The sequence below is a fragment of the Anser cygnoides genome, chromosome Z, assembly GCF_040182565.1.
Source record: "Anser cygnoides isolate HZ-2024a breed goose chromosome Z, Taihu_goose_T2T_genome, whole genome shotgun sequence".
Taxonomy (NCBI): Eukaryota; Metazoa; Chordata; class Aves; order Anseriformes; family Anatidae; genus Anser; species Anser cygnoides.
The window spans coordinates 51,138,321-51,165,345 of record NC_089912.1 but is presented as its reverse complement, the minus strand read 5'-3'; the positions used below and the strand labels follow the sequence as shown (position 1 = coordinate 51,165,345).

The following is a 27,025-nucleotide window of genomic DNA, read 5'->3' as shown; positions in this document are numbered from 1 at the left end:
AAATTCACTTTAAAATGATGTATGGCACATTACTTAAATAGCCTGAGACCACATGAAAACACACAGAAACTGAAAAATTCCAAGATGAATCCAAGCAAAGTTTTTCCAAGGACTATATCTAGAAGGCTGTCACTGCAAACCCCATACCCTCGCTCTGTCAAAAAAAAAAAAAAAAAAAAAAAAAGATTTGGCTAGAAATAACTCCTTACAACTAATGCACATTGGATGGGTGCATTTAATTCCCTTAAAAAATAAAATAAAACCTCACGAACGCGCGGCATTGCCATGTTCCACTACTTTGTCCTTTGGCAGTCTAAAATCAAATCCTTCTGAGTCACGTCAAGCCGTTAATACAAAGAGATGTTTAAAAAATGTAAAGAGGAATGAGGGAGTAGTGGTGGTAACATACAGTACCATGAGCTGCTTTGGCCTCCCAGTCAGTGGTGTACAGTTAACAGATCACTCCTGGCCTTCAGCAGACAGGAAAAAAACCCCGCCGTGCCGGGAGCGGGCAGTGGGAGGGAGGGGGCCGGGGGAGAGGCCTGGCAGTTTACACAAGCAGGCCGCCCAGCTCCCTCCTGGTGCATTCCTTCCCCTCTATCTCCCGACCTCTTTGCGTGTGTCTTGTCATATTTTCTTCAGCTGCTAATTGTCTGGACAGCAAGATTTTAAACAGCCGCAGCTTAGGAAAAGCGAAACCCATCTAAGTGGCTATCGCAGCCCGTCAGCTTTATGCTGCTGGGTAAAATTTTCCAAGGGAAGTGCTCCTCTGATAGTTCCCGAGTCGCTGGGCCACCCTCCCCCCCCCTCGCCCCACCACACACGCTCCCCTCGAGGCCTGAATGCACTTGTGGCAATAAAACATTCATGCGACTTGGAATTTTAACACAATGCCATTTCCCTAGTTTAACCTGAAAGGAATGCACTAGTCACAACAGACTACATCATCCTGCCATTAAGCCCTGCCAAGGAACCGCTTTTTTGGCTGTGCTGGGCCAGCTCTGACGGGAAAGGAGTACACAGAACCACACACAGAGCACAGAGGGGCCACCTCTGCTTCCTCAACCTTATCCAGCAACACCCTGCTCTTAGCCGTGACCCCTGGCCTGTTTCGGCGTTGTGACAGGCGTGTGAGGCGTGTGTCACTTCAGGACTTCTGCAGAGTCACAACACTGAGCAGGCAACTCCCGCATTTCACTGACTTGCTGCTCTGTCTCAACAGGCACTTGATCATCTGCCAGAGGGTGTTTTTTGTGCTGTTTTTTTTCATTTCTTTTTCTTTTTTTTTTTTTGAAAAAACTTCCATCTTTTTTTTTTTTTTTAATATATACTATTGTTATCATCGAATGTTCTCTGTTTAAACTCAAAGGCCTTTCCGCCACTTATGTCACCTGCCACCATCAATATAAAAAAGCAAAACAAACAAATAAACAACAACACCAAAAAAGAACCCTTTCAATTCGGCTGTGGCAATTAGGTTATGATTACTGACAGAACACTTTGCTTAGGGGACTAGTTACCACAGCTACCAACACTTCAATATTCTAGTGGCATTTTATATTTTTCTGTAATTAAAGAAAAGGCGAAAAATGGAGAAGTATTTCCTTGATGATTTATAGAGAATGCTGATGGGAAATGGAAAACATTAAGTGTCTCATTTGACCTCTGTTAACCCTTTTGTGTCATTAACTTTTTTAATGATAAGATTGGTGCAAATACAAATAGGAAGTATAGTGCAACAGAACCATATACAAGAAGTGTTTAGCTGATATTTTGATTTTTGAAGCTACCAGCACAGATTTTACCTACTTTGTTTTGTTCCGAATAGCAGGCAGCGTGGCCAACTTCATAGAGAAGAGTTGCAGTGTTCTTTGCCCATCTTCATTACTCGCTTTAATTCTTCTGCTGCTGAATTACCTTCAGTTTAAGTGGACAGAGTGCGCTGAGCAAGCAGGTAAGAAAACATTTTCAAAAAACTAGAAACTTAACTATTAACTATTTTGGCACTTGCATTAAAAATGGAACTGACACCAATATTCCTGGTGTCCTTGTTATGTCCCTTATGCAGGTCATTACAGATGTGTGTAAACCAAATTGGGAGATGAAAGCATTCCTAGTTCTGCAGAACACAACATTGATTGTAACTCATGAGAGTTGACTAGCACTCCCTTGTGACTGATTATCGCGTTATCATTATTATCGACATGCCATTGTGGTTCCACAGCTGCTTTACAGAAAGACCCAAGAGGATAGGTCCCTCTTCCCAAGGAGTTTAGAAAGTGAATGTGACATTACCATATGAGCATTAAAAGTAGGGTGCAAACAGGAGAGGAGGAGGAGAAGAAAGAGGTTACCAAATGTGAAAGCCCAGGAGATATGCTTGGTTAGATAGCATCTTGTTTTTACGTCTTAACATCTGGAACCATATCTCCTCATGTAATTACCCAGAGGTCAGGAGAAATAAGCACAGGTTAGAAAGCTATTCCATCAATATAAAACAACATCCAAGTGCTGTATTTTAAAATGCACAACAGATTATCAGGTCTGTTGACGAAGAATGCCTTGGGTCATTGGCATTGAAAATAATTTTTGTGTGATTTTTCCATAGAGAATCATGTTTCCGGAATGCAAAAGAAAGCAGTGGTTCCTTGGACTCCAACTTTGTCTGACTAGTGCATATGTTTTCAGGAAATTCAAGCTTGATTCTCTGTTTTCTAGAACAACAGAGATTTTACAAATGCCAAAGCAGCCACAGCGAACAGTGGTTAGTATCACATACTTCAGAGAATGAAATCCAATGTTGGACAAATATGAGCTAGGCTGCCCACAGAACAGACTTTTTATAATCTCCACCCTGTTACAGATTAGTTTATGGCATGATGTGAAGATGCAAATAAGTTTTGGGGGGTAGCTGCACTTTTGCAAATGATGTTCTAGTATCCACAGAATTTCCTTCTGGCTATAGCAAAAAATCTTCACTTTTCATTTAAATTACAATTAGTAGTTGTGTTGGGCGATAAGGAATGAAGTGTTTCCTTACAAATATGAAATATTTTTCAATACATTTGTCTATACAGTGTCAAGTTTGCTCTATGTTTACCATTAATATGCAGCACAGTGCTGTAAATGTTCAGCATGAAGAACTGCGTTTAGAGGAAAGAGGAAAGTTAAATAATCATATATGCAATCAAAGCTGTTCTGTTGCTGAAGGCAAACAATACTTTAAATTTAGTCTGTGGATGATAATATACTTACTCAGAACTCAAAGTTCTCGGAAACTGTTTTCTGTTCTGAAAAATATGACCTTGTTGCTAGAACACCACAGTTGTTCTTATAAAGGTATACTCAGGCATTTCAGGAAATTTTCAGTATCTCACTAACGTAAATCCACAACTCGTAAAAATATGGGCATCTTTTCAAAAGACCTACTTTTAATTCTACCCAGAATATGCATGGATGTATTCAGTATTTATATAAGTGACTGTAGAGTTTAGGAGTCTTTGCCTGCAACCTCAAATATATCTATGTGGTCCAGGCTTTCAAGTGCTCAACATTACCTATCTGTGCTTATAATTACTTCCTTTCGTACAACAGCGTTTCTTCTCATTCGTTCCTTCTGATAAGGAAGAAATAGTACTTTCTACTTAACTCTGCTTTAAACAACTTTAAACAACTCTGATTTGGGGTAAAATTTACTTAAGTATAGAGTACAGATGTAGGGGTTACTGCTATGCTGAAAAGGGATTGAGAGGTCTTTTGGGGCTGCACATTGTAAAACACATCTCAATTCTGACTAAAGTTGCAACAATGGTCTGGGTCTACTGAAGCTAAGACTTTTGTTTGGTACTAGCAGCACCATCATCACTCAACAAAAACAGGAAATATGTACATAACACAAGCTAATGGCTCTCTAAGGTATAGCTGAGAACGTCTATCAGTGTTGGTACCCATTGGAGGTCCAGTCATATTTTCTTGCCTTTCTTTCAGATGGACAATTTTCATGGACTGACTTTGATAAAAAAAAAATAACATCAGAATTAGTGGACATTTCTATCTTGAGAGTGGTCTATTTCGCTGTGACCTCCTAGACACCCTGAAGAAGTGTGACTCCACATAAGGAGGTGCCCAGAGGCCACCAGGTTGCAAAGGGAAAAATTAATGTTTGGAAAAGATACTAAATAAGGTACAATATCCATTTTCTTTCTCAGGTCCTCAGAATTCTCAAGGAGTTAAAATTAACATTATACAGAATAGGAAGAAAAGTAATATCCTTCCTTGTTCACTGCTCTACCTATTCTTGACAGCTGACAAAGTGTCCATCTGGGAAAGATGAAAGATCCCTACTGAAGCTCATCTCTGTAGAAAAACCATCAATGGTTTCCATTGTGTACACAGTTCCCCAGCATACCAGGCACCTTACCACTTCCTAAATGTATCACAGAGGGCTTGGTTCAAAACGTTCCAAATAATCCTCAGCCCTGAACATTTCCAATGAGAAAGAAAACACTCTGAAATTCTGTTGCATTCTTTAAGCCTGGGTCAGGAACAGTGGCCTTGCATGTTATAAGCTACATTTTCTTTAGGATAATCAGTCAATCCTTGGACAGCAGAATGGATGAAGGTAGCAAACAGGTTCTAAATGTCTAGAAATTTCTGTGCACCATTAACCTTTACTCTACTGACAAGATAGAAAGAAGATAGTGGAACATTAGAAAATCAACCCTGTCAATCAGAATTTTGCCTGTGTAGAACATGTTGGGAAACAGCTACACAGAAGGAAAAGCAAAAAACAAACAAACAAACAAAAAACAACTCAGTCAACCATTTTTGAGAGAGAGAGAGAGAGAATACGTGGACTACTCAGTGTTTGACACAAAGCCAGAGAGTGTAAGGTAGTGGTCTGAAGAAAGACAATGAATGGACTATTAAAAACTGGGGGGGAGTACCTTTGAGGTGTGATGGAAGATGGACATTTAACACCAACAAAAGCCTGGTGGAAGTTACAAGAGAATTAACATCTGGATGCTTGTATGACTCCTCCTCCAAAGCAATACGGATCTTTTCCTATTTAGAATTTGGAATCAATGCAAGGGCTTGTGCCAGAGGAGACAGCTGCAGAGTCCTGAGAAGGCAGCAAGTTAGTGAATTCACATCTTCAGTTAAAAGTTTTCTGGCTGCTTGTTCAGGTTCCCATATCTCTGGAGAAGCATCTGAAATGACAGTCCTCCACTGAGTTCATGGGGATTGGATGCTGAGGTATCAAGCTAGTGCAGTCCTTCTGTTCCTCCTCCTCAGAAGAGCTGGAATGAGCTGTTTGCTAAGTTGCCAGGGGCTAGCTCTTGGGGCTCCCATACCACCATCTGCATGGAAACTTTCCCAAGGGGTTGAATACAGCCTTCTTCCCAAACAGAACTAGTAGAAACATGTGCACCTTCATAAAAAATCATCATTCTAGGAGAAACTCTCCTTTATTTGACATGGTAGCAAATGGCTGCCTGCACTGGATAAGGAAATTATGTACAGAAAGAAAGTCCGCTATATGAACTTTGCTGTTTACATCAGCTATCTTTTGGCTCACAAACAGAGATCCATACAGTTCATTCAGGGAATTAGACATATTCAAGACTCTTTATTAGAAGAGTCTTTTTATTACAATATGAAAAACGCTGTACAGCCTGGCCACCAGCACCCCTTTCCTTTGTTGTCCCATCATGGAACTAAAGCAAGGTCTAGAAAATTCTCACTCAAAGCTTGGTCAATATAGGATAATCATAAAATAGGCAGGCTTACATCTACTTCAAGTCATGAAGGGCTGTACAACTGCATCATGACCTGACATTATTGATAGTCATTGCAGTGAGCAGAGGAAGAATCATTATTACTAAAATGAGGTTGGCAGAGTGGACTAAAATGTAGAGAATGCTTTGACAAAGGAACTGTGGTGTAACCTGTCATTCATGCTTTTTATTTCTTATTGAGCAACCATAGTTATGAACTAATGTCTACAAATTGTTCCTCTTACTGGGAACTCACAGTGCTCCTGGCATCTTGGGCAAACAACGGTGCACAAAAATATGAAATAACAGAAGAATTTAATCATGGAACACTAGCAATACCTCATATTAAATTCTCTATAGAGACAATTCAGTCCCTGTGGTTAGAAACAGGAGTGGCATTTAGCAATGCAGTTTCTGCTTTGCCCTATTACCCATGGTAGTAACTTTATTCTCTATTTGGGTGCCAGCTTCTGCAAAAATAAAGTCCTTTTCCATAGGATTTATGTAACATATATATATATATTTTTGTTTCTTAAAGGGCTTTCAAATAATTTGAAAATTGGGCAGAAGAAATTAATGATGTATTTTACACCCACAAATGTACTTACAACTTCTTTGAGTTGAATACATATAAACAGACTTCCAGTCAAATGTATCTCTCTGGATCACTCTAAATAAGTTCAACTTCTCATGTGTCTCTGATAAAAAAAATAATAAAAGGACTAAAATAAAGTTCTTTACTAAAAGCTGCATTGTTTTATAATATGAAATATCTTTTCTGACCATATTTCTTGTCTGATTAGCTGTGTTGATATTCTGCTTTCCACATTTTCTTGGCACCTTATTATATTCCTATTAAATTGTGAAGTCTCTAGAGACAAAACTGTGTTGATTTCTGTATGACAACAGAAGATTTAAGTACATCATCAATGAAGGTTTCAATTCAGCCAGTGCATGCAACAACCCTAGTAAAGACATGAGAGCACAAACTGGACACTGCTTCACATCCTCATGAATAATTCTGCTTAAAATCTGTGGCTGCTAAAAATGCTGTCTTACTTCTTTCTACAGCAACATGGCATGGATACTTTTAGCAGCTTTGATAAAATCCATGCTATCTTAATCATTAGACATTCCTGATACCAAAGAATTGGTGTTCCAGATTTGAACTGAATTTTAGGCACGGAAGGAGAGATCTATCCTTCTTAGCATTGTGAGTAGTTTTGTGTGTATGTAGTTATGTCTTACACTAGCCCCTCTGCAGATCCTTGCTCTTATTTCCCCTTTTGCTCAAACAGGGTTTAGAAGGTTCTGCCAAAACCACCACAAATTATGACACTAGGTGCTCTGAGGGCATTTATGCGGCATTTATTTCTGCTGGTCCCCTAAGCCAAGTGTATCACTTGCATGATTAAACCAGTCTCCAATGGTTCAGAGCCCCTCTTTGCCTAAAATAATAGAAACATATCCATCTGCATACAGTGCATATCAGATGCACTTCAGCATGGCGTCTCATGTTTATGTAATATTAACACAGCAGGGCACACTTGGTTTGTCCTCTGCATGCTGCACAAAGTTACAATGGCAATGCTAGCAATGTTCTCTGAACAAGGTAGTGTGTTATTGTAACAACATGACCTGCTGCTTTTAGTTTCTACTCTTTATCTCATTGGTGGTTTCAATTAGCCTCTGACATGCCTGTTAAATGACAAAAATTGCTTCATCCCCTCAATTCCATAAAGGCATACTAATTCTAAAACTATCATCTGCCAAAAAAATATCTCTATGGAGTCAGGTCTGATTACTCAGCCAGGACATTATCTTAATCTTGGTCTGTTGAGTTTAGGTTTAGAATGTAAGCACCTCAAGGCAGAGAACATTTTTTTACTTTATATTTGAAAACTGATACAAATTTTGAAAATAGCAAATACTTTAGTTCTATTACGCTTTGAAAGCTTATTAGGTGCATAACCTTTGCAAAGATAAAATGTAAATAGGCAAGGAATCTAATCCATACTTTTACGCAGTCAAAGTGTCTCATTGGGTTAAAGGCAAATAAGATCTTCAAAACAGGGCCCATAACTAGTACTGAATATTGTCTGAAGATTATGCTAGTATCTATAAACAAAATCTTTAACCAGCATGGATCTTATTCAGTTCATCTGAGATTTCATACCTTTATCGCATTGTGTTTCTGATAACTAGAAAAAATTTATTCACCTGCAAGAAGAAAAGGTTTTCCAGGAGGATTGTATCCCAAACAACAGAATTTGTCATGTTATGAAGACAAAAAGGAAAATTTCTGTTGATTATTGCTGAAATTTCCATTGTCAGAAGCCTAGCACATGAAAGAAATTACCTTAAACTCTCACAGCAAACAATGGAAAGAAAAAGATATTCAAAATAGTGCAGGAATAATGAATGTGTAATATAAAAGAATGTCATTCCACTAGTCAACATTGATTTGCACTGTAGAACCTTTTGCAAACTCTAGAAACCTGGTTAACCTATGCCAAGGAACCACAGATAAAAATATGACTATTTTATTAGCCATTTTAAATGAAATGTAATATTAATTTCATGTACATAATCTTCATTACTGCCATGCACGTATTATGAGCGTAATTTAGTCAATAAGGGCATAGCTACAAATCTGTCAGGTGCCACCATGAGAAATATGAAGTTGCACTGAAAACATTAAAATGAATACTAAGATAGCAGGAGTAGAGATAGACTGAGAGAGGAAAGATGGGGCTGGAAGAGGAAAGTCTTAAAAACAGCTAATTACAAATGATTTTAAAAAGCACAGTTATAAATAGCATATTTCAATGCAGACATGTAAGCACAAACTGTCCTCAAATCTATACAGAGATTCATTAATGAACAACTAGACCGAGTACTGGAGACTCTGAAATTCAGATCTATGATACACTGTTTAATACTGCATTTCAATTGCTTTTCTGACTTGACATACACTCCTTATATTTCTCCCCTCTTCCTCTTCGACTCAGCAGCTGTATGGAAGACCTCATCACAACACAAATTAAATAAAAGAACAATGTGTAACTTCACTAGAGAATGAGGTTGGTAAACACAGCCATTCATCCTGGCAGCCCACCACATTATCCCCTCCACCCCCTGCTTATTTCTTCCCCAGTCCGACCAAAAATATTATGCACACAAGCACATGCATACGCATACGTGCATATTACAAGCTTTATGCAGTGAGAAATATGTTAATTTACTGGGCTCGGCAAGGCACATTTGGTGAGTGTATTACCTGGTTAGCTAAAATAACAGAGGGGAAAAGCTGGGGTAAGCAGGCTGAAGCCTTGTGTGCGGCCAAGGCAGCAGGAAGCAAGGCAGGGAGAGAGAGAATGAACCCAACAACACAACAGTGGAACAGGCAGCTGGCCTGAGATGCTAATTCAGCGCTTTAACAAATCAATGCCACTTGAAAAGTACAATGCGAGCCCTCACTGGGTAGATGTCAGGGGACTGAGAAAATGCATTCTCAAGTATTTCACATTAAGAGGGAATAATGTGTTAATTTATAACTCTTCACCCTATACACTTGGATTATCCATCTGTGTCAGTGATTTGACTTCTTAAATTTATCAAAAACATGCGCAAAGGGAGGCATCTTCTGCTAAAGCACTGGGAAATAGCAATTCAGAAACAGCCTGCCCTATTTGGTTGTTGGGTGGAGGGTTGTGGGGTGGTGGGAATTTTTTTTTCTTTCTCTTTTTTTTTTTTTTCCTTTGGACCCTTTGGTCAAAGGAAGGCCTTGCCTTAGTAGTGGCTGATTGCATTAGGTACCATCCGTCAAAAGTGACACCACAGAGGAGTAAAATCTTGAATCAGCAACCTGAGAGGCCATCATCAGAATTTAGTTTAAGGAAACTTAGCAAAATCCCTCTGCACACCTTGCAGAAGAGAAGCTGCTACGATTAAAACGCCATTCTAAATGCCAGCTGAGATCTACAGACACTGCTTTCCAAAATAAAAAGGAGAGGAAGTTGGGGGGAGAAGTAAATTGGGTTTATTTTGTTATGGCTTGTATGTATGGGGTGTTTCCACACAAACCTGAAGTAGAACTGGAGTGAGAAAAGTATCACTGGTGGTCTTAAGGTCAGATTCTTGAAACCGTTTCTTTACATAAAACTTGTTCCTTTTAATAACATAGACAACACTTATATGCATAGAAAAAAATAATATCAGTCCAGAAAGCACTAATCAAAACGTAAATTGCTTTTGCCTGGGAAATATGTCTTTTTTTTTTTTTTTCACAATTTAACCCTTACTCATTAACTTTGTGTTCATTTTAAGTGTCAAGTTACCACCCCATGAGAATGAATACTGTTGTATGTCTGTTGAACACATACGGCACACACAGGGGGAGCATATCTTGCTACCTACATATCTTCATCATAATGCAGAGGAGCAAAATGCAAAGAAGCAATAGGGAAAAGCTATCCTAACTAGGATCAGCTCAGTAATATTTGTGACAGGAATGGAGTGCTTACTGACCAGCTTCAAACAAAGTTATCTATCTATAGGTTAGATATTAACAAAGAACCCAAAATTTAGGGACAACAAATAATTAAAAAAAAAATAATAATCCTGAAAAGCTTAAGTGGCTTTTACTGTTTTACATGAAATTAGAAAGGTGTGGACAACTTTCTAGGTGCTTGCATAATTGCCACTTCTATTTCATTGTATTTGTACTACACAGCAACGCCTACATTGTAGTAGGAAATTTTTTTGGTCAATTATACAAATGCAATAGAAACAGACACTCTCTTATTTTCAGAACATTCATATGTAAATAATATGCTGATGAATGGAAATTAGATGCTATAGATGATACGTAAATATTCACTTCTAGTAAAAGTAAATGCTACTGCACTTAGACTTCAGTACTAGTGCTTTTGCCATTCTCTGCTTCTCTAGTACAGGCAAGTACAACATAAGATGAGGGTAGGTGGCCTTTTGGGGGGGTTCTGATGGGTGTGAAATTAATCTGGAGAAACACACAAGATGGAAAGTAAATCTGTTTTTGACAGTAAAATGTTTTATAATTTCTTGCTTTCACATGGGGTCTTGGTATTTTCTTTTTGATTTTTTTTTTTTAACAAAGACCTCAGAAATATGTATATTTTCTTTTTCATAAAGAATGCAAAATTATTTTCTTTCAAAACAGGTCACACCTTAAGGAATATTTTATATTTCTGGCACAATGCACTTCTTTTCCTTCTCTTCTCATGAAACCTTATGTAGGACATAACATGCACACTTCATAGGCTTGGTTGAAACCCTAAAGAATCCTAAGGGGGCCTTTAGGTCTGTTTATTAATTATAACACAGAAAGGTACCACATATGTGCACTGATTGCAGAAAGTCTGTGTGCTAGCCTCTTGCACAAATTTCTACTCCTGTCTGTCCCATCCAGACTTCTCCTTAATATAAGCTATCTATTCTTATCATTATAGCACATTTAATTCCCCTCTGTTACTCCCCTCCCCCCCTTTCCGGACTCACCTAAGGGGTTAAAAGACTAGAGTACATTTGTGACTTGTCAGTGACATATAATACCCAGGTCCTTCATGCAATCAACTTTTACTTGACATGTATTTGCTCATCACAGGACCCGCATTACTACTGGGAAAATGAAGAAAAACCTAAATTAACACTTGACATTCAATATGGTCAAGTCCTTAATTGGCTGGGCTTCCTGAGAAAGCAATTTTCTATTCCCCAAACTGTTCGTGTGTCATGTGTGGAGTGCAGCTCTTGGCCATCACTGCTGTCCCTCGCTCACTCTAATGAGAGCAGATGAATTAGTGCTACGTGACACGATTTTAGCAGGGCTCCCTCCTTCCCTCCCCCAGTCCTTTTCCTGTTTTAGTGACAGCTGTGTGGCGGGGGGGTAGGGACAAGGACACCAAGAAATGCCAGTTCAAATAGTTCTGTGAAGACTGAATATATTTGAAATATGAAATCTTAAATGTTTTCTTGATATATCTGGAATCTGGAGATTTAAAAGTAATGGGGAAGGGAGAAGGGGAGAAGGAAATGTAGCAGTATAAAGATGTAAGAAATTAGCTGAGTTTGGCTGGATATGAATTAACTTCTAGCATCTCTCCGATTCCTGCATTAACCTGTAGCAATACAATTAAAATGGAAATTTTCTACACTGCAAAAGTAGTTCAAAAATATTTAGAGAGTATCTAGCTAGATGAACTTGCATTTTTTTTTTTTTGTGTCTATCTCACATAAAGAAAAAATCACTTCTACAGCATGCTTCTCTGTGACAAAGATCATGTAATACAAAAGAACATTTGTGTATAATGTTTGGAGATGACAACCATTGCAATAATTTTATTTTTAGAATATGGGAAATTTATTTCATCCAGAGTGATACTGCTCACTTTACAATATAATTTTAAAGTCTAATAATGTTTTAACTATTTGAACACCAATGGAAATCCCATAAGGAGCTCAAGTGTTTGCTGAACGATGGGAGCACACAAATTGTTTTGCTAAAATAAATATAAAAGCAAATGAAAGCAATGTAAATAACTGGAGTTTCAGCTGATATCTTTGGATAATGAATTACGAAGAACATATTCTTAAGAAGCAAAACGTTGACAATAATTAAATTAAAATACCTACAAAAAGTGAAGTATATACCTACCTGAACATTTCATTTATGATTGAAAATGCATGGATGACTACAAACTAATCTCCAGCTCTAAAGAACCCTATGGTTTCATTAAAATTCCTGTATGTAACAGAAAAAGCAACATGTCCAACATGAATTCTGAATGAACTTCTAAAAAGTCTAGCATTGCACAATCAATTTAGGCAAAAAAAATGTAAGTTATATTAACAGCATAGTTGAACTTGCCTCAGGAACAGTCCTTGTCTTAGATAAAAAACAAGCAGCTTTACCATTTGCAAGTCATGTCTCCAGATCTGAACCTGGCCTTGTAAAGTTACATTACTTCAATAATATAACAAACAAATGAAGACCGTTAGTTACGAGAAGAAAAAAAGAATGAGAACATTTTTGCTGTAAACTACAATGAGAAGTACACATTACCCCCTCAAAAATGGAGATTTTTCTCTGGATGTTTTTTCAGCTATGACAGAGGTGTGCAGGTTTTTGGAGCTGTGGTTGTAAATATTTCAATAAAACAATAACAACAGAGTTTAAAGACTTGATTTTCCTATTTGCTTTTAAAACATACCTTAGTTATTTAAGTGTTTCCATGCTACAGAGAGGGAACACATGCAGCTTTGAAGTTACAAGAATTTCTAGAAGACTTTAAATGTTCCTATTACTTAGGTGTTGAAATAAGCCCTCAAAACATAATAAAAGCTCCAAAAGGCAATTACGAACAAAATTAAAATAAGTCATCCTCACCGTTACTTTTTCACACAAAAAAAAACCCAACAAAAAAACAAACAAAAAAAAACACCACAAAAACAACCTGAATGAGACCATCCATCATACCTGAATCGGCAGAATGCTCTAGAGAACTTCACTGACAAGACATGACTCCGAATTTGAAGCACTTGTTGATGCAGAGAGGCACAACTAAGGTTTTCGTCTAAAACAAAGTCCACTTTTTTTTTTTTTTTTAATTAACAGGTAGTGTAACAGAAACCAAGAACACAGTTACCTAGCTAATAGTATTGTGGTGACCTTTGAGACACTGACTAGTCTGTCAAGCTCCATCTACAATATGTACAGCATATTTAAAAGGAGGATTATTAACTGACATAAGACCTAGAGACTGAAGAGCCATTTTAGTATTAAAAAGAATATGAATTGAATTCACTACGCTTGTATAACTCAAGCTTCTGAGTGCCTCGAGTTAAGAAAGCCTTCTACTTCACAGCATAGGATTCAAGGATTATACTGAATATACAGCACTTCTCATCTTAAAGTCATCCTCTGTTTGAGAAAACTAAAATCAAAGAGCAGAGTACCATAAATTACCTTTACTATTAGCAAGATTACCTCTTCTGTTGTCAGAGATTACCAATATAGTAAAGTTCCTAGGAAACACAAGACTAATGCCTAATGGAATTGAAAGACATGCATTAAAAATTGCTTAACTTTTCTTAAAAATATAAATTCTAGCTAGCATAGGATAGGCAGCACCATCATCCTGATACAGCACCCTCAGTCATGCAACCCTTTTTACATTGCCGGATGAAAAGTTGAATTGACAGCAAATAATGGATCAGAAGAACTACTTGCTGCTAAACTGGAAAGCTCCTTTCCTGACTGCCTACAGTAAAACAGCCCATTAAGAGTTGCTTTTTGATTAAAAACAAGTAAGTAATTTCAACTATGGCAAAGTGACATGTTTTAACTTGACATTTTGTTAAGGATGAGTACCTTTTGAAGCTCGTAAAAGACTGAAGAGATTCAGTAGAACATTAAGATTTACTATATATACTCAATGCCACTGTCACTCCTGTGCAAAACACGTCAACCCGGAAATATCTGACTCAACAGCCCTAAGGTTATTTAGAATAGAAAGTGAGATTTTTACATGTTTCACTTTGATGCCATGAGAGCAGCTGCATTAAGTTCTCTCAGTGGTTTTCAAAACCCAAATAAAATGCTTGCTCTGTGTTTTAAAAGTTACTGTGCAAATGTGTGCCACCCACCCAGTCTGTAATAGCTTACATTTCACCATTTTCAGAAAAGATAAACACTGCAGAGAAGGAAATGATAATATAAAAACAGCCTGGCACGTGAAATGAGGAAAAGCATTGTAGACTATCTGGCAAGACAAAGCACACAAATGTTATTTTGTGAAAATTAATAGCATTTGAAATTATACTCCCATCCCAGTACTCTCCCCCAGCCCCATGCCCAAATTAAAGGTATTTTATCTAATTCTCAGTTGAGAGGTTGCTAAAAGTGGTAAGTCACAGCTGTGTTGACATTGAACTTCTTGAACACAGAATACCAACGTCACACTGACACACTTTACAGATGCTTCGTTACAAGCAGCACCAGTCACTTAATTTGAAATACCTAACTTAGCTGTAAAACAAACTGTTAATCTCCAGTCTCTTCTCCAGTTAAAGTCTTTTTTTACAGTTCTGGAAACACACCAACACCTTATTATGTTTATTCTAAACTTATCTGCATTTTGATTGGAATTTGACAGCAGCCAGTGGTTCAACTCAATGGTACCTCAGGCATTGCTGAGAATAGTCCACATTTACCCATCATTTTAACTAGATGCTCTCTCTTTTTGTTCCCACAGAAATCTATAACACGATGACCTTCAGTTTAAAATACAAACTAATTAACAACCTGATCTGTTGAAAAATGTTCGTATAATGTTGATATCTGACTTGCCTGGAGAATTTCAATTATTAACAGACTTATTTTTACTAGATTTCCGCCCAAGTCCCAACACAGTAGGCAAAAACACTGAAGTCTAATTCTGCACACAGCTAAGTGATGCTTCTTTGTAGCAGATATCAATATTTGTTTTGATAAACCTTGGTTCAAAAACTGTACTGTAGCACTTCTCTTCAGTCATCTGCTACATCATCTGCACAGCAACTTCAACTTTTGAGGACTGAAAGCATTCATCCTGCTCCTGATCTGCCATATTAAATTTGTGCCAGAACAGAAGCATTAGCATCATTAACTTGCAAAAGCCAACGACCAAATTTAGTACTTTAATCATTACTTCAATAATTATAGCAACCTCTGAGGTTTTACTTTCACTAGGACAAATAATTTTAAGACTACAGCTGTCTTAACGCAATGCTCACTTCTGCCTCGTGTTCTGAATAGTCTTATGACAGTCAGTGACATCCGTCACACATAAAACTTACAGCAAAGCTTTAGCAGCACTGTGCTTCTAACAGAGATGACCAGCAGCCATATTTCACCCCAATTAGGAGGCAGGGACTATGTCTCATAACTGCATTATAATAAGCCAACTCAAAAGCATACAGTGCAATTCAGCTAGCATTTTTTAAACCCTTGTTTCTTTTTTGTTGTTGTTGTTTGTTTGTTTCTTTTTAATATTTTAATTTACTGGGTTTTGTATGCTCTAGGGGCAAGGGATATCTGTTTCTAGATGCCAATTTCCATATCTACACTTACAGCAGCAGAAGAAAATTATCCTGAATCTAGAGAATGCAGTGGATAACAGCAATATTAAAAATAAAAATAAAAATAAAAATTAATGAATATATTTTATTTGGTACCATGAAACCAGTGATGGTTTTACAGTTGTTTCCAATGAGTCTCAGAAAGCATAAGTGGTTTAACAATGGAGGGTATTCATAATTCAAAATGAGAGTATTTATCCTTTAATCATTGAATTGCATTCTTAAAAATATAGACAGAAGCTATGTACACGATACCTGAAAAGATTGCAGATAAAAATCACAAAAATCCATTTACACTGGGTAAAGTAAGATACAAGTATTTTTAAGATGAAAATATTTAGAACTCAGATCATTTTAAGGACAGTGGAGTTAGAATGAAGAGAAATACTTTTCAAATGGACTAATATGATTTTCTGTATATATGTCCAGACTGTATGTTAGGGTGGTTACATAGATACATTATTCATGTACTTGATTCATTAAAAAATTATTTACAAGGATGCTGTATTATTTTAATGTGGATTTTTTTTTTGCATGGAGGCTGGGATACATTACGAGCCTAATTCAAACGAGGATGAGAAAGGTTTACAGGACACATAAAAAGCATGTAGACGAGATTTAGACTGGCACACAGTGTGTGATAAAAATCAAATATGGAACATAATGGGACATATTGAAACATATCTTTTGTGCAAGGAAGGATGAATCACAAGTTCACAGCTGGAATTTATGTGGATCCTTATTTAGTGAAGCATCTGTAGCCACTGTTTAGCTACATTCCCACATCAACAACAAAATGGTGCCACAGAAGAGAACACATGCATCAAGCTCCAGCTGGTATCTGTGCCCACCACTCCTTCCTTTCCCCTGAAGCCACATTTACTCAGTTTTCTTTTTACAGTTTGTGGGTGTATAAACATGCATATGCAAGTTAGTGGATAGAATCAAAACCCCACACCTGACCACTTCTGAATTTTGCAAGGGATGGGGATGTGGCATGGAAGGGAAAGGCTCAGTAATTTAAAACAAAAAGCAACAGCAACAAACACACACACACATTTAAAATCAGTCTCATGCCTATGACTTTCCTTTATGCATTTAACATAATTCTATCCTTCATGTACTTTACATATTAGAAAAGTTTTATTTCATCTCAGCATTATTAAAAAGGCCTTTAAAACTGCAAATTGATAAGTTACAGAAAACACAATTTATATTGGTCTATTTGGAGAAAACCAAATGTCAACTTTGTAATTACAGAACTGCATATGCACTGAATTGCATAAACATTTTCACACCCAACTTTTTGCTTTCCAGCATTATCGATAAGCAAAATAGGAATTACAGAAAGACAAAATTTCATGTCTAAGCAACTTTCATGCAAAAGATGCATAAATACTAACTAAAGATGTTTAAAATGGGTTTACCTTTGTTTCAGGGATTTGTGATGTTGCTTTACTTTTTAAGATCATTGGACTCTCTACAGAGCTAAACCACTTACTTCCTTTGCCTTCTGAAAGATTTCATTAATGAAGATGTAGAGTAATGAAAAACACATTTTTGTGCAAGAATAAAATTACATTTCAAAGTCAAAAAAAAGCCCAGGACTGATTTATCTGAGTAGTGTTGTTATTGCGGTAGTGTTGGAGGATTGTTTACTTCATATATATATATATATATTTGCTTCTTTTGTTTTGTTTTGTTTTTAAATAGCTAACATACAACACAGTTTCTCTTAAATATTTAATTAGAATTCTTAAGAACTTAGATTTTAGAAGTTATAGTTCTACAAATATTTCATTATTTGATACTAAAGCACAATGCTCTAGTGCTCTAAGCCCTTCCTAAAATCTTGCTTCCATAATTATTTTTTCACTTAATATGTATTTTTTGGTCTGCTCTATCACACAGAACAAGCAAAACATGAATTACCTCTTCCTGAAGAAAGACTGTAGGAAAAGCTCAGATCAATTTTGTGATTATAGTATGCACTTTTATTCATTTCAGTGAGAATTGGGCTAGGCACTTAAAATTAAAAATTGCTAGTGTTGAAAGTATTGTTTTTCCATATAAATCTTTTGTATCAGTGGAAGAGTTTGAGATAGCTTGGTTTTATACCAACAGGCTGACTACCTCTAATAGGCTTTCACAATGGAAAAAAATAGATCAAAATTCTCTTAAATAAATTGCCAGGTAAGTTTGATTATATATGAATTTAATTAATCATTTTTACTGTTTTTATTTTCATGTTCTTGAGCATGCTCTAAAACCCAGATTTTACTTATCTCCTTAGACAATCAGACTGAAAAGCCAGTAATGAAACTAGCCTCATTAACATGAAAATATACCAACACGTATCTACAGTTTGTACTCAGTTTTTCAGGAAACAAAACAAAAAATGCCACTTTACAACGTGTGCTATGCCGAAGTTGGAGAAGTGGCATTTTTCATTCGATGAAAATTGACATTTCATGAGAGATGTTCTACATTTATCACATTCTTGTAAATATCTTATCTTTGATTTGCTAAATACTAACAATATTAGAGCTCATTCAACCAATTTTATTTTTTAAATATTTAAAAGACTACATCATCTTCACACTTCCACTTCAAAAGGTAAAAGAAAGTACACAATTCCAAGTGAATTAAAATGCTTCAGTTGACTTTCTTATTTATCTCTGCAGAGAAAAACCAACATCTCAGAAGATTTCGGAGCAATATTTCAGGAGGTCTTGCAAAATAGTGCAATAATATTCTATTTTGATTATTTTGCCTTTCATGTTTAAAATGATTTATTTTATACTCTGAGGAGAAAGGAAAGAGGGAACCAGAGGGGGAAGAAACTGGAAATTATACATGGCACAAGATAAACACAGTCATCTGTATACATTTGTTAAGATAAGGCAATGTTTGCTATTTAGCTATGACTATTCTACCCAACAATTTTTTAAAAGCAGAATAATGATGAAAAACGTACTATGCACAATGTATAGGAATGAGATCTTATGTCAGATGGACAGACAGATGCTATACCTTTTTTTCTTATACATGAACAAAAACATGTATAATATGAGAGTTTAGGGAGTTTGTTTCTAGTAGAAATAAAGTGATTGGTAGCCTCCAAATTAAAATTTATTTTCCTTAAACAATCTGATCATTTTTTCCTATTCCCCCTCTCTCCCCTCTCTGAACTGAACTTTAGGATTGTATTAACAATGGACTGGTGGATAGGAGGATCTATTAAAATGAGTAACTCACTGCATAAGGTACTTTTCTTACAGTATGTTCCATCTGCATTAAGCCAATATTTTGGTGTGCTGTCTGCTGCTGTAACCAGTTCTCTTCCAGATATCAATGAAGCTGTGCATACACTTTTTTAAATGCTAATTATGGCTTTGGAGAGGTCATGCCTCAACACCATTGAATTAATAAGCAGCCAATCTGTGGTATAAAGAACATATTTATAATCATCAATCAACTCTCAGATTATTTCATTGTTTGCACATTGTAAAAACCATTGAATATCAGATATTTCTTTATGGCATTCGGTATAAAGACACAGCAAAGCTTAATAAATTTTTTTTGGGGGGGGGAAAACCTGTACAGACAGCACTTTTCATCATATCTTTAAGGACACCAGCAGTTAAAGACTGAGCTGTTTTATAAAACTGTTTGTATACTGATGTTCGAGTTACACTTAAGGAATATTATAATTTAGAAAATGGATTTTTGTTTAAGGCTTTGAATGCTAAAAATAATAATATTTTTTAAAAAATGAAAAGTATCTGCACATAAATCACAATATTTAATCTTGAACAAACAAACAAAAAAAATAGAATCTTTACAATTGTAGCACAAATGATCAAGTTCTTACACAGCTACTATGTTTTTTCTTGGTTTAGAAACCATAAGCCAGAAGTTTTTGCTTTTCATACCTGATTTCCACAACCCCTTCTTCCGTGCATTCTAATTTAAAAGAAAAACTAATATTAGATAAAGCAACACATAATTTGACAGCCTACCAGTTAAATTCTGACAGGGTCAATAAAATGAGAGCTTGCAGGAGTCCCAGATGAGGAACACTTTCATGAATGCCCCCATTGTGTAAACTCTCCGTATATCCTGCCTGCAAATGACAGTCATATGCCACCAGCTGCAGGAGGCATTCCAGCAATGTCAACTGCTGTGGGGCATTAAGGCAGGGTAGATGAGTTGGTACTTCTTTATATTTTTCCCTGGCTAGAGCAGTGGCCATCATACTTAACTCATTTAAGTGTTATTTTTCTAGAGAATATGATATTTATTTAGAAATGTAAGAAAATATATAATTAAAGTCTTGCTAATTGACCTCATTTTAATAGTAGTTTTATTATAAAAAGCCAGCTGGAAGTAATTATTTTTTTTGCTTGCATACTCTTCATTAGTTTGTACCTCCCTCCTCCCCAAGACATCTATTTCAAACGTTCTTATCAAATTCATGTCTTTGAAAAAGTAAACTGTCCAGGGAACAAATGGCCACCAAAAGTTATGATAGGAAATGTGAAAACCCCAGTATCCACTACTCAGAAATGCAGTCAGTACCACTTTTTAGAAGACTGTTTTCCTACAAAATCCATTTCACAGATTGCCATAAAATTTAAGTTTTAGAGAATTATTACAAGTAAAAATGTACTTGGCACACTCTTAATTAAGAACTACGTCCAGATACAATGACGCAGCTTTGGAGGTTTAAGTGTTTTAAAACAACCCACTGATGTCCAAGCTGGTTATTTTTTGTCTACTAAGTCCGTGAAAGAAAAAAATAAAAATAATAAAAAAAATTAATCATTTTAGGAATTTAATTTCCCCATTTTTTGTGATTTTTATTATTTTGTTGGATAAATACAAACTCATATTTGAGATAGAGGAATGCAAATATACTGAGAACTGGTTTTTAAATTTTGGCAATGCCTTTTTAAAGGAATTGTACAACGCAGAGATCAAATTGAGATGCTTTTCAGCACCTTCCATGTGATAAGCCAGGGCATCACACATTCTTATCATGCTCTTGCATACAGGCACACTGAAATACAAAGCACTGAACTCTTTGCATGTCAGCACCTACATTCAGCCACCCTTGGAAGGGATGCTTCTCTTCTCTGCCCCTCATCTCTTCTTATAGTCCCTTATCATTAAGATTGCTTTAATTATTCAATTGCTACCAAGAAGAGTTTTTCTTTTCAAACAGGTTCAGATATATATACAGAGCAAGAAAAACAGTGGGGAAAGAAAAATGAGGAAAGGCATAAATAAATAAAGGATATCAATAATGATCTATCATAAAATGACATTTTGCTGTTGTACTTCCGCAGGAGCCGTAACATCTCACAAGACATCCCTCTGAAAGCAGCAATAAAACTGCAGTACAGTACACAAGGTCTTGTACTCTGTGCAGGCAAAGAACAATGAATATGCTAAAAGGAAATCAATCTGCATAAAAAGATCTGACAATAACATCTTGGGTTTGTTTGGTTTTTGATTTTTATTTTTTTTAAATGAGAAAACAAAGCAGGTATAAACTTGGCTTTCCAAAGTGTCCTATGTAAATGAGAATAATTCTTTTCAAAATGCTGCTTTATTGATTAAAATATTAAAATAATAGTATTATCCTATTGTGTTGCCACTTTCCCTATTGAGATGTTAGCAATTCCAGTTAGCAAGGACTCTTGTAAATATTTCTCCTCCAATTTAATTTCATGGTGATTCCAACTTTCATTTTGAGAGTTCTAGCGCAAAAGAAAAATTAAAATCTTCAGAGGTAAACTACAAAGAACCATTATTTTGCCTGGCTTCCAGGGTTACCCATGAAAAATTAAGCTTCCAGTAACTTGTACATGAAACCATACACAGGCCCGTAATGCCTAAAAGCTGAGACTTGACCAGAGACTTTAACACAGAACCGGGTTGAATTTCCAGATTGCGATACAACAAGAATCCAGGTTCACATTTCTTTAAGAATGCACAATGCCAAGCTTCATTTTGTTTTAATAATGTTCATCTCCTTAGAGTCTAAATAATAGAAAAGATTAAAATACACATGAGCAGCGTTCCTTACAACTGCAGTATCTTGTCTTGCAAAATACCTGTACATTTAGCTTCGTAAAAGTTACTTGCATACACAAGGCTTACAGAATTGAGCTCCTAGTTACAGCTCACTCTGAAGGCTAATGTGCTGCTATCTGTAATTCTGTATCTAAACTATATGCTGTCCTTGATGCATGACAGGACCTCCAATGACATGAACGGAAAATATATGCTCGGATCACTGTGAGGATATGATCCTTTATATTCTATTTTCCTCTCACTGGCACACTCCAAATGTTGAATTGTTCATCTGAAAAGAACTACATTGTATGACATTTTCATTCAAACTGTTCAAAGCCAGAAGTATTCCATTTTATAGTTACAGATCTTTAGGAGATACACCATGGAGTGCATGGAGCAAATATATATGCAGAGAGCCAGGGAGCCTATTTCCTTCTCTGGAACTCTGGTTAAATAAAGTTTAAAAAGAACAACCACAAATGAACAAAAAGCGTTCATCAGTTGCGTCTCACTGTTCCCTGAGTTGTTCAAAAATTATTGAGAAAGAGAAGAGCGATTAAAGCTCTTTTCAACATGTACCACATCACTCAAATTCTTCTATAAGGGACATATTCCAAAATTCACAGATAGACTGCAGCACTGATTTCTACTGAGATATTTGTGGTGTTGTCCGTTTCCAAATAAACATCACCTCAAATATCACAGTAAGTTTACCTGCCAATGACAGTACATTTCAGCTTTAACAATGACCCCAGTACAAATTTTCTCACTTTCCATAAAGCTTTCTACAGCATCACTTATCATTCACTTCCTAAGAAAGCTTGCTGACTTCTGTGTTGTGCACGGGAAGGAATAGCAGGCTCATAATCATGCCATTTTCTCTTCTGAACTCCAGTGCTCTGTAAGTGGCAGATGACACTCTTGTCTTTCCTTTGCACAAGTGCACAGATACGCATCATCGGTAGAGGATGGGGATGCAGTGGCTTCCCAAGAGAGTCAGAATGGCATCAATGGTACATTGCTGGCAAGTTCATACTGATCAAAGCAATTCCGAGATGCTCCCCAACCCTCCCCCCGAAAGAGATGGCCTCTCTAAGACAAAATGTTGTGTGACACTGCCATACAACTGGCACTGTTTTCTTTGTCAGTGAAGGAAAATCATTGAGAAAACAGTTGTCAAATGTTTCAGTAAGCGAAAGGAGGCATTAGGGCATTACTATAATGAGTAGGGTGAGCGGAAACAAAGCAACAGATGCTTGTCCAGTCTGACATAGTCTCTTATTTTGGACTTTTGTTAGACAGGCTGATGTGTAGCTAAAGAATGCATTTTGCATCATTTAAAAACTGTACATAAGCAAACCGACATTCATTTAATAAAACTGCTTTTTAAGATTGCACCTTTCTACAGACTGCCTGGGCAAAAAATGAAACCCTTAAGTATAGTTAATCTAGATGCTGAAATTTTGTGATTATATTCTATGAATTATAGTAAAGAGCTGCATTAGTGATTCTCTTTCTGAACTAAAAGATTAAGAGACAGCAACGATGCAATTCTCCCTTTCTCCCTCTTCTCTATTTCAGCCTTCTATTTCTTGAGGCAGTGTGATTCATAACCTCCTGGGTATACTAGGAGCCCCAAGTTTGGAAATTCTTCTAAACTGCAAAGAACCATTAGTCTAAAAGGCAAATCTTTTTACACAAGCACAAGCACTATTGTTTCAGAAAAATAACTGAGTAAAGAAAGCTATACACAGCATATATTTTGAGCATTTCTAGTAAAAAGTAAAAGCTCTTTAAAGCTTTTGTTTCTGATTGTACTTTATGTACGGCAGTTCTGTATCAGTGAACAGAGTGTTCCTTTGCAATCAGCGCAGTGTCACAATGACCTGGCAAATGTGAATGCTTTCACTATCACTACAGTCCTTGCAATCTTGCCTCAGCTGTGACCCATTCACTTTTGCCCCAACTTCACTAAGATGCCTTACTCAGCATCTAATTAGTTAGGGAAGATTTGCCTTGGCTCTTAACCCTGACATAAGAGCAGGAGACTCTGCTGCTGTTATATACCAAATCTGTTCTGTCACTACATTAATCAAATCCCCATAAAACTATACATGAATAAGTAACTACTAAAATACAAATTAAAAAAAAAAGTAGAAAAACTATACTTTTAAAAATGCTAAGCACTGGTGCTTATTGCACAATATATTTGAGCATGTGCTTCAATATAAGCTTCAATGTTTCATGCAGATTTTAGTTTTGTGCACGTATGTCTGAAAGTTAGGCAAAGATCTGACAGTGTTCTTAGCACATCATCAACTAAAATATACAATGGAACAAATATGTTCAAACACTATGTAATACGTGCAAGATTAATGTATAGAGACAGAAATGGGAAATATTTTCTGTGTCTTAGTTCTCCTGCAAACACTGAACACAGTACGAGAAGCAATTGAGAGGTCTTTTTTCTTTTAACCATGTATCATACATACAGCCATGTATCTGTCACTGCATGTTCCTGTATCTAGTGCTATATACCATGCAAAACATCCTCGGCTTTTGTCATGTACAATATTTTCTAATGCCTTTATTCTGAGGTGCATCAGAAACAGTACAAAAAATTCATGATGCAAATACTATTAATTTGCTAACAGGAAATGAACCATTACACTACTAAACAATGCTTTGCCAAATACCCATCAAACTTAAAGCAGCTACCTGAAATAAGACCATGTAACCTGATAAAGCTTCTAATTCATACTAGCACATGAACTTACACATGTGGTTATGAACAACAACAACAACAAAAAATACTGGGATCGGCTTATCTTTAAAATGGTGTGATGAAATATATATATATACATATATATACATATATAAAATAAGCAGGTTATGTTAGTTGATGACTACCGACAATTGTGGTTGTTAACTACCATAAACGACAAAATGCATTTTATCAGTGTTAAACTTCCTCCCAAAATGTTCACAATAAATCAATGTATGGAATTACAGCCTGCTGTGTGTTTTGTTTGATCTCTTTTTGCATGTCCACCTATATTAAAATAATAGTTATATGCTACAGTAAAGCAGTTAATTACTTAATAAATGGTAAAATTGCATACAACCTTTATAACCATCAACCCAGGAACATTTAAAAAGCTTTCACCTTCAATCCGTTAGACATTACACTATGCTCCTATTTTTAAATAGTGGTTCAATAAACAGTTTATGTGCCTATGTCTACATCAATGTTAGGAACTATCAGATTGTAGAATGCAAGCATAGCTCAAAACAGGCAGTGCACATTGTATACAATTTAATATTTCCAGCAACATTAATGTATACTCCACTTATTGTAAATATTATTTAGATTTCATTGGAATAAGCATGCATTTATGCAAAGAAGAAAAGTTGAATTTGCTGTACCATATCTCTCATGAACAGATGCGTCTATATTAATATACATCATTGATTTAATTTTTAGTTTTCTTGGTTTCCCCCTCACCTATCTAGAAGTGATTTCTCTGGTGATAACTAACACATCATGCTAATGAGAGAATCTAATGTACAATAGAGAAATGTCACTACTAATAATATTTGCATGAAGTTAAATAAAGCAACTGTAAGAGAATGTCAGACAGTTGTTCTTTAATAAGATACAGTTACACAATGAAATTATGTTGTTAATTTTGTTACATCATTGAGTGAATCCTAAATTACTATATAATGATGCACAGATCCATTTATAATTCTGATATACTGCTTTTTCACTCTCACACTGAAAAAAAACCAAACACTTCTGGAAAGGCTATTACCTTTTTATCTGAAATGGATTAAACATACTTCTTTCTTAACAAAAATGTACATGGCTCTGGCATTTTGTGTCACTGTGGGTTACAGCCATTTCTCCTATGGTCACATTTCTGAAATGACTTTAAAACTATTTTAGAACATTACAGCCCTTAAGGTAACTGGAAGAAGAAAAATGACATTTCTTGTTCTGACAAACACACAAAACATTTATGAAAGCAGAAAATCATAAAAGCCTGCATTTTTTTTTTTTTTTTTTTTTTTTAAAATCAATCCAGCCCAGGCCTTCTTTTCTGCTGTTAACAACTCCTTGCCAGAACTAGTATGGGCAGTGGGTGCCCTGGACTTTACCAGACGAGCATGGAAGAGAAGCCAAGGGTTTCTGCTCATTCTCGACCTGTCACTGATCAAAGTGACCCAAAGAAGCACTCCTTTTTAAAAGTTAAGATTTATGCCCTTTGAGGTTATCAGACATTCTTCTGTATACAGAATGTGATGACCCCTTCCAAGTGAACCACACACTTTTATATTGAAAAAAAATGCATTGGCAAAACAATGCAGTCAAGTGGCCATGTCATAAACTTCTGACAGGTAATTTAGGAGACTATTCCTCTTCTCCTATCACTCCAGCAAAATCTAAATTTGCTCTGGAATGTGGAGATGCCGTTTTCTTGCACTCCCATTCTCTTAAGAAAAGAATCCAAAAATAAATGCTATCATACTTGCTATTAATATCCCGCACCTTTACAATAAATCCTAAATTTTCTAAGACACGCACACTTCCTTGTCAAGATGAAGTAGGTTCCTTTTATTCTGAAAAAAGTTATTCATTCCTATAGTATGCAAATAGCTGTGCAGCGTGAGTTGAGAGGTAAGAGGAGGGAGTGATCGCATGGTTTTGTTTTGTTCTAAATCATTCTTCTTGCCATGCTCCAATCTTTGTACTAAAAACCTGCCTGAGATTAAATTACAACTCCAAGGAAAATTGATGGGGCTCGAGGTTTGTTTGCTTCTAAAAAAACATGTAGAAAGCCAGCATTATACTTAGAACTTTAAAAAAGAAATGTCTCTAGCATTACTATGTGTAGCTGGAAAAGTTTCATTAAACAGTTCTTTCAAACCATGCCAAACTTTGCTTGCAAGTTATGTACATTTAATAACATCATGTTATTTTTAATCATGAAAACAATTTT

The 27,025-nt window shown here is 36.1% G+C and overlaps 1 protein-coding gene across 11 annotated transcripts in view; it reads right to left on the bottom strand.

Moving 5' to 3' along the window:
• BNC2 (basonuclin zinc finger protein 2) overlaps positions 1 to 27,025 on the bottom strand; it is a 382,991-nt gene that overhangs the window by 250,721 nt on the left and 105,245 nt on the right. The window contains exon 1 of one of the 11 annotated variants that reach the window (XM_066988920.1): positions 415 to 27,025. This exon is cut by the window's right edge and continues 700 nt beyond it. The exons of the other annotated variants lie outside the window; for them this stretch is intronic. Coding sequence (XP_066845021.1) covers positions 415 to 417 — 3 coding nt within the window. The 5' untranslated portion in view covers positions 418 to 27,025. The remainder of the gene's footprint in view (positions 1 to 414) is intronic. 11 annotated transcript variants of the gene reach the window in all.